The sequence below is a fragment of the Notothenia rossii genome (assembly GCF_949606895.1).
Source record: "Notothenia rossii genome assembly, chromosome: 4".
Lineage (NCBI taxonomy): Eukaryota > Metazoa > Chordata > Actinopteri > Perciformes > Nototheniidae > Notothenia > Notothenia rossii.
The window spans coordinates 74,300,650-74,315,591 of NC_136902.1; the positions used below are offsets into that span (position 1 = coordinate 74,300,650).

A 14,942-nucleotide genomic window follows, 5' to 3' on the forward strand; every position below is an offset into this window, starting at 1 on the left:
GAAAGACCCAGCCACGTTTCATCTTCAATGCCCTTGCTGATGGAAGGAGGTTGTCACTCAAAATCTCACGATACATGGCCCCATTTATTCTTTCCTTTACACGGATCAGTCGTCCTGGTCCCTTTGCAGAAAAACAGCCCCAAAGCATGATGTTTCCACCCCCATGTTTCACAGTAGGTATGGTGTTCTTTGGATGCAACTCAGCATTCTTTCTCCTCCAAACACGTCTAGTTGAGTTTTTACCAAAAAGTTCTATTTTGGTTTCATCTGACCATATGACATTCTCCCAATCCTTTTCTGGATCATCTAAATCAGGGATCACCAACTATATTTGTCCAAGGGCCAAAATGTATCCAATCGACACTATCGCGGGCCAGCGATTTTGATATAGTCCACAATGCTAGTGGAGCACGCTCAGGTACTGCGGACCACATAAAGCTTAGCAGACTCTTCAGGCTAACGAAGGATCACTTCTAGGCAGGGTTGGGAGGGCTACTTTGTAAATGTAATCAGTTACTGAATACTGAATACATGCTCTGAAAGTAATCAGAATACAGTTAGTTACGTATTCAGATTACTTTTAGAATACTTTTGGAATACTTTCTTTTTCCATAACAGATGGGTGTCTGGTGCACAGGAGATACTTATTTTACTGTTTTAATGGCTTATCAAGAACTTAAACACAACATCTTGGTGTCATTCTGGACAGCTCCCTCTCATCTGCACCCCACATAAAAAACATCACCCGGACTGCATCCTTTGTACTGTCTTAAAACCTTTCCTTGGAATATGTTATGAATTGTAAGGTGTCCTTGAGTGCTTTGAAAGGCGCCCCTTAATAGAATGAATTATTATTATTATTATGTATTATCTGAAACGATTTAATAACTTTTAAAACTTTTTCCAGTCACTTGCCCCATGCATTCAGCAGCAGCAGGCCATTCACTTTGATTTGATCCCGTTATGAAATGTCATAATTTCGACAATAAATAAATGCCACATAAACGTTATCTTGCACATTTTATCTAACCATCTCCGTTTCTAACTTTCAATATATTTTAAAAGAGATCTCTCTCTCATCTACGTGTGGGGGCGGGGCCTCACAGACACGCTGCATCTCTCTCTCGCTCACAGACATGCTGCAGCGCTGTGCAGTGTGCACACAGTTCTGCCGGTAAGGAATATTACATTTTGTGAGGACACTTTTCCACTAATAATTCCAATAAGTATTCCAAAATGTATTCACTTCAGGTTTACGAAAGTAACGTTAATCAGATTACTCGTTTTTCAAATGTAACGCCAGCTGAAAATACAGTTAGCCTACTTGATTTTTGTATTCTGATTACGTAACGCCGTTACATATATTCCGTTACAACCCGACCCTGCTTCTAGCATCTAGGCTACTGTCCCGCAGCTCCTGCCTCTCTGTTGGACTCTGTCGCAGCGGGGCTGCTGCTGTGGAGCGCACAAAGAAGACTGTTCACAACGAAGGATCACTTCTTCTTCAAGTCAGGGAAGGTTTCGCAGTAGGCAGTCTACTGTCCCGCAGCTGCTGCCTCTCTGTTGGACTCTGTTACTGCACCTTACTCACGAGACGTTGTAAAAAAAAAAAAATGGGCGGGGGGCGAACGCAGTAACCACTCCGCCAACGCCACAGTCACCCTATGGAAAGCCAAAAGTGCCATAATACGGGGGTGAAAAAACGCGCGAACATACGGGGAGGTCCGTTTTTTCGCGCGAAAAAACGCGCGAACATACGGGGAGGTCCGTTTTTTCGCGTGAAAAAACGGGCCAATATACGGGCGAATGTTCGCGCGGTTTTTTATATGATAATGAGCCCCTCCTTCTGATTTCCTTAGCCAATAAGTTAAAAGTGTCTGTAACCAATCAGTGAAGGGTAAAGCCAGACCAAAACAATCTGTAGATGAAAAGTTCCTGACATGGTGAGGCTGTGCTGTAAATTGTGCATTATTCCAGATTCAGGGGACTAAGTATTAATTTGCCTTTGAATATAATAAATATATCAATCAATATATCAATATAACCTGCCTTCATTGTTTTTTTTAAATAAAATGGCATTACCCTTTTCCTTAAACCTTTGGAGTGTGAAGTGAAGGTATTTTCTCAATTTTTAGATGTCTCCTTAAATCCACTTTTAAATGTACTTCTTATAACATGGCATGGTGTTACATGTCAAAATGTTCAGTAGTCTCTGGTGTTGCTAGAAATGCAAATTCACTCACCTTAGAGCACTGTCTTATGAGAAACCTAGCTTAGAAATCCGATTTTTGGAAAACTTCAAAACTGTTGTGAAACACATATGTACTCATGTCATCCATTTTTTTTGGTGTTTCAGATTTTGTTCACCAAAGTCTTTGGTTCACAAAAGTAGTGAAATATATCAATTACACTATAAGCCTATATAAAAGTGTTGTTCATGTCTAAAATGAAAATGTGTAAATTATAATTTAGAGTAAAATATTTCCATCCCTCTACTTTCACCACAGAAAAGTTACATCAGGACTGAATAATGACTTCATATTCCATACCAAGGTTTATGTGATGTGTACAAATACAAATTCAGCATTTCAACTTTATTTTTCAACCAACTATTTATGTTAACATATGAAACTGTAAAATCTCAATATTTCCAATATCAGAACTTTTTCAACCAACTATTCATTATAAATGTAAAGACAGGGGGTCTTTGTCCATGGTCTTTGTCTGTCTTCCAAGACAGTGGGTCTGGCTGCTGTGTAGGTGGGGCTGATGGTGCATGGCCTGCTGGTGGCTGTGTCGGAGGGAGGTAGGTGGGATTGTCCCGGGTTGATGCTGGTGGCTGGATTGGAGGTACGTCTGCTAGGCGAGACTTCTTTGCTGGCTGGGTTGATCGCGATGGCTGTGGTGGAGGCCTTTGTACCGAGGTGTATCTTGATCTTGTGGCAGGGACAGATGGAGGCCGCTGTAGTGATGCTGGTCCTTTGGTCCTCGGTGGTGATGGCTCTGGTGAAGGCCCTTGAGCAACGGTAGATCTTGACCTTGGTGCAGGCACAGATGGAGGTTCTTTCTCCTAGGCCCAGGCAGCTGTGAAATCTGAAAGAAATATAGGACAATAATTACTACTAAGTTCATTCAAATAAAGTTCAAGTGGAATGTTTCTAAAGCACAAATAACAATGCACAACTAAAAATAAAATGGAGAGGCGGGACAGGAGTCTCTCTCTTACACAGGTATTTTCCAGTTATTTCCCATTCAATATAAAGTCACAGACACAAATATAACTACATCTATAGGTGTGTATGTGTGGGACGAATACAAGTTGATGTTATTCATCTACACATGTTACCTCACTTTTACACACAGAAATCACTTTTACACAGAGTAAACGTTTACTAACGGAGAGTCTATTTTGTCACAAGAGAAAGTTCATGACTATCGATAAGAATACAAACAATACCTATGTGGGATTCACCATCAAAAAGTTTGTTCTCTTTTATCCTCCTAATGACACGCTCTACATGAACCCTCAGTCTGGCAATGGCCTGTGTCTCCCTCACCTCATAGGCTGGCATTTGCTTCTGCTTTGACAGAAAAGGTGGGCAGTACACCTTGCATTTGCAGCAATCGCTGATCAGGAAGCTCTTATCTACCATCACTGCTATGTTTTCAGTCAACAACGCAGCTATTCCAGATTGTTTGAAAATCTCCTTGTCGCTGACAGAACCACCATACAGACTGGAAACAAATGTCACTGCACCATGTGGGGCTATGCCAACCAGGGCTTTCATGGTGCAGTGAGATTTCTATGTAGAATACATTTCACTTTGGAGGAGGAGTGAGGATGGTGTTTGACACCTCAGCTCTGTGCAATCCAGGATCACCTGTGTGTCTGGGAAATCTTTGAATGCCTCTGGGAGGTGGGCTTGAACTTCTGCAGGTGTAAGCCAGATGCACTGTGACCCCAATAAAGTTGTAAGAAAACTTGTCCATGTTGCAATGATGCGGCTCACAGAGGACTGGTGTACGTTGAAGCGGTTTGCAAGGTCCCTCTCTTTCAAACCCACCGACAGGAAGCATAGAAAAAGGAAGAACTCGTCAATTGGCTGAAGCAGCTGTCTCTGGAAGATAAAAACAAAAAAAGGTTACTATATTAATGTCATGAGTGTAGCACACTATGGGAAAAACATTAAGTTGTTTTAGTTCTCCGATGTATTCAAAAAGGATTGAGTACTTTAGCCTTTTAGCCTACACAAAAGCAATGAAATGTCGGAGAGACATTTTCCCTTCAGTTTGTGTTTAGATTGTGTGTTAAAAGAAACATAACCTACCGTTGATGGACGTGCGTGTGTAACCACTTCTTCATTACTCTTGGCAGTTGATATCGCTCTAGTAACACAAACCATTTAATGAATTGAAGGCTCAATTAAAAACCAGAAGGCCATCAGGTGGTTATAGCTCGGGAATCTGTACACAAAAGACACATGTCAGTCATTAATTGACAGTAAATACAATCGTGTTAACTGTAACACATGGGCTAATGCTTTCCTCTTGTTTGCTATAATACATTACAATTCAAATAGACTGAGTAAGAAGGCACTAGGTGCAGGTATAGTAATCTACAGCAGTAAAATGTAGCAACTACATTAGCAGCAGTAATAATAATCTAAAACATACAGGGAACATTTTACACACAATGACTACGTTTACTCTTCATTCTTACGTGTGCAACTGGGGGAAACGCAGTGGATATTGACATACTTTTACTTTGGTAAGGTTTTGAAGATTTCCACTTGTAGTAAAATATTCTCAGTATGTTGTTAGTATTAATATGTTTTACTCCACCACATTTAGTTAACCTTCATAGTTTCTAGTTACTTTTTATATATGAAAACACAGGATTTATGATTCTACATGTTCAGTTCAGGAGTATTTTAAAACCATAGTATTTGTACTTATACTTCAGTTAAGTTGAGTACTTATTCCAACACTGCATGCATATAGTCAGCGGTCACACGGCAGGTAAACAGGATTCTTTATAAGCTAACCCATCTCAAAAACTTGGATAGAATTTAGCCAAAACATTACCTTGTATAGAATCGGATGTTGTCGTCGGAGCCAGCAAACCTCTGTTAGCAAAACTCTCGCTGGACTCTTAACTCCTGCAGTTGCTTCTGCAGATCCTCCACTGTTTTGGAGTTGTCTTCTGCAGCTTGAGAGGACATGTCCAGTGAAGCTGCTTCTGGGTCTATCCGCCTCATGCTGTCCCGCACTCTGCGTCTCTGTATCCACATCTGCTGGGCCTGCAGCTGTGCCCTGACAGATTCAGGGCCAATCTGGTTATTCCCAGCCACTATCTCCTTGATGAGGTCGTCTAGTGTAGCATCTGAGATGGTGGAGTATGTCCCAGAGCGCAGCATGTGGAACTGCCTGAAAAATAAACATGTTTTAAATATATGAGACCTACGGTATTCAGATTTACTTTACAACATGCATAGTGTAACATGGCTACAACCCCTCCTTGGGATGTTTACAATAAATTGAGACAAGATGGCACTTCCAATGTTGAAGACATTGCTACATACCTCAATCGCCGTCTCACTGTGCGCAGAGATACTTTTAATATCTGTGCCATCTTTGTTGCTGTAAAACCACAGCTCCTCAAAAAAGAGATTTGCTCTCTGGAAATGCTGAATTGTGGGGGACCTCGACCACCCAACAAAATGAGTGGGGCGTGGTAGCCAGAATGACCTGCAACAACAGCAAAACATTAGATTACATTTATTGTCATTGTTGTAAAAGCAACGCATTTATGCCGTTGTGCCAGAAACGCACACAATGCGTCTATTTTATTGTCATTGCCCAGCCTAAAGATACTTTTAAAAAAAATGAAATGCAGTTTGGCATTAAACCAGTGGACATGCAATACACTATAGTTGTAGTATACAGTAAGAACAAAAGCATAAATGTGTATGGGCATAGAGATACATAGTTGCAGTCTGTGTCTTCCAACCCTGAAGACAGAGACTCCCCCTCTGGCACCCTTTCAATGTCCTCATTCACACGTTTGATGATACGTGGTGTACTACAGATGGCCAGACTGCCCTCGACGGGGGAGGGGGAATAGCGTCTCCTCTACTGTGGCAGGATATAAAGGTGGAATTTGGAGTACAGTTTTAAGTGGACAACTCGAGACTCAGAGCGTCTCACCAGAATGTTGTAATTAATAGCTGGCAACTACAGATTAAAAAAGGTGTTTATATTGGTATTACCCATATTTAAAACAAATAATTACTTTAAAATGTATTGGCCTGTTGGACACTTAGTACTCAACAATACTAGCACTGGTTTATCAACGAAAGCCTATGCTAAAGTGAACAATTATCACATCGACCTACCTTGTTGTGCGGGTGTGGTAGGCCAAGATCTCCGGACTTCAAGTATATATTCCCGAAGGTCCTGAAGTAAAAGATCAGCTGTAGGGACGTTAATTAGCCTGCCCCGTGACCACTCGAGGCTCCTTTCCATGGTTTCTAACCTGCCAGTAAACGATTTGGTGAAATAGGGGAGAAGACAGAATTTGTAAGTGTGAAAGATCTCACACAACCTCAGTTTAGGTTACATGCAAAAACAAACTACATTCCTTTGTGTTGGTAGTAGTGTTAACTGTGTACGTTATTCTCCCGACCAGGAGAGAAGCTTTAAAATAGGAGACTAAATGGAGTCTCTGTGAAAGTTCAATTGGGTACTTTAATTAAAAGAGGCGCGGTAGTGTTACAGACAGAATATTGTTCAGTCAGACAAACAGCTGTGATCTGGCTCTCCTCGATAGGGAAGAGAAGAGCCCGGATCTCTCCTCCGGTGCTGTTTATATATCGTCTGCTGGCTCCTCCCCGCCAGCCGGCTCGCCTCGTCTCTAATGTCCGTTATTGCATTTAAACAGAGGATAGGTTCTTTTCACATTCAATATATGCTTAACACGCAGTTTCTCCTCATATTCTCTTTCATCACTCTTCATTTAACACATTCTAAACGCTGTAATCAATACTCTAAACAATACTTCTCGGCTCGTTTGGTTTCCGGTCATTCCGGATGTTGTCACATGCTACTCTCGTCTGTAAATAATGTATTCAAATAAACTGTACCTTCATTTAATATTCAGCATGGTAGTATCTCGACATCTATAGTTGTAGTGTTAAGTCAGTAGGCTTCGGTTTGCACCACTCTCTCATTTCGCTACTAAATTCACCTCTTCAGGAAATCGTATATTAGCCACATGCTAAATGCTAACCGGAGATGAAGGATTTTCAGAATAAAAGCTTAACTGCTTGTGCACAAGAATTTCTGGTTTTTCAGTATAAAAGAGCATTAAAACTGACGGCATGTTTAAACTACATTTCCCCATTAAAACATTGATTTTAATTTCTAACAGTAGCAATAGGCTTGGCCCTTACCTCGTTACTGTGGATTGTAACACGGCATGACCGGCATCATCTGTTTGGAGAAGTCTTGTGCAGTCATTTATTGTCCTTTTGCAACGCAAGATGAAGTTTCTCGTGGACATTTTTCCGGCTGCTGCTACTGCTGCTGCATGCTTATAGAGAGGCGAAGTCCCTCCCTTTCCGGTTGAGCTCCATGGGACCTTATTTCGGAAAAGGTATGTATTGAAGTAAATGGAGAGAGAAAGATTATCTTTCGATCCCGTTTGAATTGAACCACAAATTACACATATGATTTTTGTCAATTTAAAAGATAATTTTGCAAGTCAAAAAAATTTAAATGTGTCGTAAAACTGTGAAGTAACACTTTTTTTTTGCCTGAAACCAGTCAATGACCTACATCTCCCGTCGCGCACCACACACCAAGACGGCCGTCACGTTGGCACATTTCACTTATTTCTAGTTGCGTATTTTTCATAGTCTTATATTTCAACAGTTTTACGACAAACTGAGTTTTTTGACATGGAAGTGATTGTTTAAGATGACAAACATCATAAGTGTAATTCGTGGCACAATTCAAACGGGATCAAAAGATAAGTTTTCTCTCAAGATATATTGCCTGATCTTTTCCCTAACAGCCCTGATACCGAAAATTCATGGTATTTTTCTTTCTTCAGTGTCTGGAAAAGCACAATTATGTTGTTTTTCCGGTTTTGTAGACAACGAAAAAAGTAAACAATCCTTCCTTTCTAAAACAGAACAAAGAACACAAAAATGATGCAATGTGCAATTGCAATTGCACTGAAGAGAAACATTCGAATTAAAAAAAAAAATTTTTTATAAATTAATACATCTGAGGCTGATCAATTCCCATTTATTTGAAACATGAACGCAGGCGACAGGCTACCACCTTAAACAACTGGAGAACAGACAGCTGTTGCCAAGCAGTTGGGACAATTAAGGTGAAGCAGACCTTGGAATACTTTGCATTTATACAAAGATTGTAAGTGAATGAAAAGAGATAACACAAAAAAACGTTTCCTTTCCGAGACTCGAGCCCGGCCCTCCCGGATATTAGACCCTTTGACCGTTAGTCTACAAGCAGATAGTGGATAGATTTAGTTTGAAAGATATAACTGGAGTCCACCCACGCAGCGTCGAAGTGCGCATATTTTAGATATTTAATCATATATTTTCGAATATAAGGGGTAGAAAATATGATTCAGATAACCGCATAAATATGTGGGCACATTTTCAATGTATATTGTCTTGTATAAATTAAGTTATACTCTCGAAGGCATGTTTATGTTAAATATTGTATATCATTACAAACAGCAGAGGGCAGTATAGGACACGGAAAGGCCTCAGTGGGCATGCCGTAAAAGGGAATGTGTTGCTGAGCGCATGCCGTAAAGTAAGTGTTGTTATTATGTGTCTGCCGCAGACTTGGCATTCTGGCTGGAACGGCAACAACGTTCCCTCTGCTTCATTCATTTCTCCTGTTCAACAGGTTAGTAGTGTGTACAAAGATTATGTCATATTTCGATCTAAGAAGTGTTTTTGAAACTGTTCTTTATGTGTAGTTTAATGTCATTCTGTCAGCTAGTTCGGCTCCACTACAGTGGCTAATGGCGTCCGCTAGCTTCTTTGTTCTTCTATGTTACTAGGTGTATGACTCCCGTGCAGTAGTTTGGCTTACATTTCAAGTGTATTCTGCTTGTATAAATATGTGAAATGCTGGTCTGAGTTCATAATTGTTCATATTATTGAAATTCTAATAGCGCGCTAATGCTATGCTAATATTGTGCCTATGATGTGCTGCGTACCGGTACGCCGAACCGGTACTGGACTTGTAAAAAGTTTCGGTTCAAGTCCGGTTAAAACCGGAACGTCGGGAACCGGTACTTACGTATATTCTCCTTTTTGTTCTAAACCATCTAAAACCTTCCATAGATCGAGAAATTTGCGCTGAGAAAAGACGAAAAACATTGTTTTGGCTTCTGATATGGCGGCCATTACTGAACTCACGAAGTCTCGCAAAATATCGCAACTGCTCGCGAGATCTGTGTGACGTCAAGGGAAGCTGGCTTAGACATAGTGGACACTGACAGCGTGGGATGCTGGTTGCCATATTTGGTAGTGTAGCTAAGCTAACTCCTTTGCATGTATGGTGATATAGTGTCTGCCGAAAGAGCAACACTTCACCCAAACAATGTCAATATGCTGTTGTTCTTGAACAAGAACACAGACTTGTACTCTTGCAGATTGAGTCTTGTATGTACATCACTATGTATGTAGTTGTGTTGTGTAGTTAGTAACACATGTAGAGTTATAGAAAATACATGGTGTAGACACAAGTTGGAAGGGGGCACAATAAACCTGACGAGTTTGAATTTGAGTTGATTATGAGTTTATTTTCAATTGATAATTAGCTCACAATAAGTTCACTTTAGTTACTCACACAACTTGACCCAAGTCCGGACTTATAAGTCCGGACCTGAACCTGAACCTCTGGACTTGAGTCCGGACCTGAACCTGAATGTGAGTCCAGGTACACAGCACTATGCCTATCAGTGGACAACAGAGCCAGGTTAAAGTGAGTACAGTCAACCGGGTTGTGTGTGTTATCACTGTATTATATACTGGAAATGAAGAAGGCTTTAATCCTTCATAAAAGTCATAATATGGCATGTGGATTTATTTCCATTTTTGATTAGAGAAAAATACGTCATACAGTTATTTTGATTTGCTAAATGTAAAAAGGTATGTTTTTTTTCCTTCAGATTTCACAGCTGCCTGGGCCTAGTGGCCCAGAGGTGGCGTTTATCCAGCAGCCAGAACCTTCATCTGTGCCGGCCCCCAGGTCAAAATCTACCGTGGCTCAAAGACCTCTACCACAGCCATCACCACCAATGACCAGAGGACCAGCATCCCTACAGCGGCCTCCACCTCCATCTGTGCCTGCCACAAGATTAAGATACACCTCGGTACAAAGGCGTCCACCACAGCCATCACCACCAAGGACCCGAGGACCAGAGGACCAGCATCCCTACAGCGGCCTCCACCTCCATCTGTGCCTGCCACAAGATTAAGATACACCTCGATACAAAGGTCTCCACCACAGCCATCACGATCAACCCAGCCAGCAAAGAAGTCTCGCCTAGCACACGTACCTCCCATCCAGCCACCAGCATCAACCCGGGACAATCCCAGCATCAACCCGGGACAATCCCACCTACCTCCCTCCGACACAGCCACCAGCAGGCCATGCACCATCAGCCCCACCTACACAGCAGCCAGACCCACTGTCTTGGAAGACAGACAAAGACCATGGACAAAGACCCCCTGTCTTTACATTTATAATGAATAGTTGGTTGAAAAAGTTCTGATATTGGAAATATTGAGATTTTACAGTTTCATATGTTAACATAAATAGTTGGTTGAAAAATAAAGTTGAAATGCTGAATTTGTATTTGTACACATCACATAAACCTTGGTATGGAATATGAAGTCATTATTCAGTCCTGATGTAACTTTTCTGTGGTGAAAGTAGAGGGATGGAAATATTTTACTCTAAATTATAATTTACACATTTTCATTTTAGACATGAACAACACTTTTATATAGGCTTATAGTGTAATTGATATATTTCACTACTTTTGTGAACCAAAGACTTTGGTGAACAAAATCTGAAACACCAAAAAAAATGGATGACATGAGTACATATGTGTTTCACAACAGTTTTGAAGTTTTCCAAAAATCGGATTTCTAAGCTAGGTTTCTCATAAGACAGTGCTCTAAGGTGAGTGAATTTGCATTTCTAGCAACACCAGAGACTACTGAACATTTTGACATGTAACACCATGCCATGTTATAAGAAGTACATTTAAAAGTGGATTTAAGGAGACATCTAAAAATTGAGAAAATACCTTCACTTCACACTCCAAAGGTTTAAGGAAAAGGGTAATGCCATTTTATTTAAAAAAAACAATGAAGGCAGGTTATATTGATATATTGATTGATATATTTATTATATTCAAAGGCAAATTAATACTTAGTCCCCTGAATCTGGAATAATGCACAATTTACAGCACAGCCTCACCATGTCAGGAACTTTTCATCTACAGATTGTTTTGGTCTGGCTTTACCCTTCACTGATTGGTTACAGACACTTTTAACTTATTGGCTAAGGAAATCAGAAGGAGGGGCTCATTATCATATAAAAAACCGCGCGAACATTCGCCCGTATATTGGCCCGTTTTTTCACGCGAAAAAACGGACCTCCCCGTATGTTCGCGCGTTTTTTCGCGCGAAAAAACGGACCTCCCCGTATGTTCGCGCGTTTTTTCACCCCCGTATTATGGCACTTTTGGCTTTCCATATTACCCAAGTCGCGCGGGCCGGATGAGAATGTCTGGCGGGCCGGATGTGGCCCGCGGGCCGCCAGTTGGTGGTCACTGATCTAAATGCTCTCTAGCAAACTTCAGACGGGCCTGGACATGTACTGGCTTAAGCAGGGGGACACGTCTGGCACTGCAGGATTTGAGTCCCTGGCGGCGTAGTGTGTTGCTGATGGTAGCCTTTGTTACTTTGGTCCCAGCTCTCTGCAGGTCATTGAATAGGTCCCCCCGTGTGGTTCTGGGATTTTTGCTCACCGTTCTTATGATCATTTTCACCCCACGGGGTGAGATCTTGCGTGGAGCCCCAGATCGAGGGAGATTATCAGTGGTCTTGTATGTCTTCCATTTTCTAATAATTGCTCCCACAGTTGATTTCTTCACACCAAGCTGCTTACCTATTGCAGATTCAGTCTTCCCAGCCTGGTGCAGTTCTACAATTTTGTTTCTGGTGTCCTTTGACAGCTCTTTGGTCTTGGCCATAGTGGAGTTTGGAGTGTGACTGTTTGATGTTGTGGACAGGTGTCTTTTATACTGATAACGAGTTCAAACAGGTGCCATTAATACAGTTAACAAGTGGAGGACAGAGGAGGCTCTTAAAGAAGAAGTTACAGGTCTGTGAGAGCCAGAAATCTTGTTTGTTTGTAGGTGACCAAATACTTATTTTCCACCATCATTTGCAAATAAATTCTTTAAAAATGTGATTTTTCTGGATTTCTTTTTTCTCATTTTGTCTCTCATAGTTGAGGTATACCTAGGATGAAAATTAGAGGCCTCTCTTCTTTTTAAGTGGGAGAACTTATACAATTGGTGGCTGACTAAATACTTTTTTGCCCCACTGTATATATATATATACATATATATATATATATATATATATATATATATACAAATACAAAAAGCTAACATCTCATTTCAATTACACATTTCAAACACAGTATTTTTCCACATATTTAAGTTATATTTATTTGGATTGATGCATTCGTGTTGAGAATGTTCCATTCAAAAATGTTATTATTAAACAGGCATTTACACCATAAAAGATGACTATTGAGATATATTGTCAGGAATGTAAGTCTTATATGTATGGCCAGAGGGCAGGACCTATAAACACATTTACTACCCAATAGCATTGTGAGGCTGAACAAAAGGACCTTTTGTCTATGTAAATGTAGTCTTTTAAAAAAAAAAAAAACATTTACTGACTTTTTTGGATAGCTTAAAGTAATGTTGTAAATTTACAACCGGGGGCCTTACAGGGTTAAGGGCTATTGTGTATTGTTATTTACTTTAAGATGTTTATTCTTAACCAATAATTTAATTTAAAAACTCTTATTTAAATGATGTGTGTGTGTCTCTGTATTCCTGATGATACACTGAGAGAATGAGCTCATAGTGCTGCTGATCACCATAAGCTAAACAGTCTGTATATTGCATTACATTTGTAAAATGTAAGCTTCGTTGATACATTGCCTGCGGGAATACGAAAAAAATTGTTAGATACACTGAATATTATTTGATCTATTCCACCACTAGGTTAATCCCAAATAATGTAGAGGTGTGTTGTAGGTGCCTTAAATAACCCCTTATTTTAGAGTGAGATGTATTTTTATGTTCATATAATAGTGATTTCAATGCCACCACTGATGGCATGAACTGCAAGATAGCGTGCATTTTATACAGTAGGCCTACACTTGAAAACAATTCCTGACATACAGGAAGGTTTTCTTCAGCGTACTCTGGGAATTTAAAAGAAATGAAAAGGACTCATTAATCAAACTGAGTATAACTGGCACACATGCCTCTATGCTGTTTTATAACAGGAATAATGTAGATCCTATAAAAAAAGAGCTGTTCAATATGAATATTGTGTTTTGAATTCATACTTTCAGGAGTTTCCCCCAGTTTGAGGTTTGATGTGCTTGGCTTTGACAGCTCAAGGGATAAAAGAAAGTTTGTGTTCGGGTTTGTGGAGGGAGTTTTTGTAATGATCCTCCACTAGAGGGTGTCTAATCACTATCTTCTCCTTTTATTTTTTTTGACAGCTTGTAGAGGTTTTCACTCTAACCTGGCCAGAGTTTCATCAGTTAAGACAATGTGAAGAGAGTATAGCTACCAGAAATGTCTAAAACAACACCTTAGAACATTTAAGTCAACCAAGATTAGATGTGTTTGCTTGCTCGCAAGCCACAATCTTATTTATCTTCATGTTAGCTTTCTGAAGGGTTGGGAAGCTCACAAGCGGCCTATATTTCCAGTTTATGTGGTCGTAGGAAAGTAAGATCAATGATTTGAGTGACCCCATGAAAAAGTGCGATGTGTTCTTCCGTATAACATAAAAAGAACAAACAGAGTATTATGCTGGCTTGACAAATTATCTAATTACGAGTGTCTGTGTTGTTATGTAGGCCATGACAAACTCCAAGACAAGACGACCCACTTTGAAACGTGAGCTGGGCTGGGAGGCAGTGCTCCATTAGGACTGCAGCATGTATGTTCGGGATAAATCCCCCCTTTATGAGTTTGCTGTAATTTAATTAAACCAACAGGGAAAAACGCATGCTCTGTCGCTTTCTAATGGTGTGGACATTAACCTTTGAATCCAGCTGCTTTGCCCTCCATAATGTTAATAGCAAAACCAAGTGAAAAGCAGCTACAGATTATGTCATATACTTTGATGCTTGTGTTTCTCTTCTTGACAGTGCAGATTTTCCTCTATCTTAAAGTCAACTCTGAATACCATACATCTTTATCAGCAGGATTTGTATAGCTGCCATTAAAACTATGTTTATTTTAGACTTATGCCTGCACAAGACATGAAATCTCTGTCTGTGAAGCCTCATCATTTTGGCTAGTTTTGTCCTCAGCTGAAAGAATAATTGTGCTGTCATCTCCATTCTAATTAGTATGCATATGAGTCTGTCTGTAGGCTATACATAAGGTTTAGTAGACAGCACAATCCTGAAAAATATATATGCCAGTTGTAATTTAGGGATGGCACATGAACATGAAGACTCATGGAATATGATGACTTTGAATAAACAGTGTCAGAGTCATGCTTATATGGGATAATGTGATGCGCTAATGGGCAACAAAAGAAAGAAGAAAT

General features: G+C 40.2%; 1 protein-coding gene and 2 long non-coding RNA genes across 8 annotated transcripts; 1 reads left to right on the plus strand and 2 right to left on the minus strand.

The window, feature by feature from the left end:
* Nucleotides 1–1,665: 1,665 nt before the first annotated feature.
* Nucleotides 1,666–2,044, plus strand: LOC307035569. The gene is made up of 2 exons (XR_013807143.1): nucleotides 1,666–1,722; nucleotides 1,765–2,044. It is a non-coding gene; the product is annotated as an uncharacterized lncRNA (long non-coding RNA).
* Nucleotides 2,045–2,543: 499 nt separating this feature from the next.
* Nucleotides 2,544–9,694, minus strand: LOC307035568 (uncharacterized protein). 6 transcript variants are annotated; one of them, XM_079675075.1, is made up of 8 exons: nucleotides 9,346–9,694; nucleotides 7,452–7,639; nucleotides 6,396–6,535; nucleotides 5,583–5,748; nucleotides 5,086–5,427; nucleotides 4,329–4,464; nucleotides 4,011–4,118; nucleotides 2,954–3,093 (listed from the first exon to the last, which is right to left on the minus strand). In XM_079675075.1, exons 1-5 carry the CDS (start codon nucleotides 9,565–9,567, stop codon nucleotides 5,130–5,132), a joined length of 1,014 nt encoding a protein of 337 aa, XP_079531201.1. In that variant the 5' UTR covers nucleotides 9,568–9,694; the 3' UTR covers nucleotides 2,954–3,093; nucleotides 4,011–4,118; nucleotides 4,329–4,464; nucleotides 5,086–5,129. The 6 variants fall into 6 exon arrangements, with proteins under 6 accessions (XP_079531205.1, XP_079531201.1, XP_079531202.1 ...); XM_079675076.1 differs by having other exon boundaries at nucleotides 2,955–3,093; nucleotides 4,065–4,118; XM_079675074.1 differs by having other exon boundaries at nucleotides 2,956–3,093; nucleotides 3,882–4,118.
* Nucleotides 9,695–11,437: 1,743 nt separating this feature from the next.
* Nucleotides 11,438–11,816, minus strand: LOC307035570. Its single transcript, XR_013807144.1, has 2 exons — nucleotides 11,760–11,816; nucleotides 11,438–11,717 (listed from the first exon to the last, which is right to left on the minus strand). It is a non-coding gene; the product is annotated as an uncharacterized lncRNA (long non-coding RNA).
* Nucleotides 11,817–14,942: the final 3,126 nt, after the last annotated feature.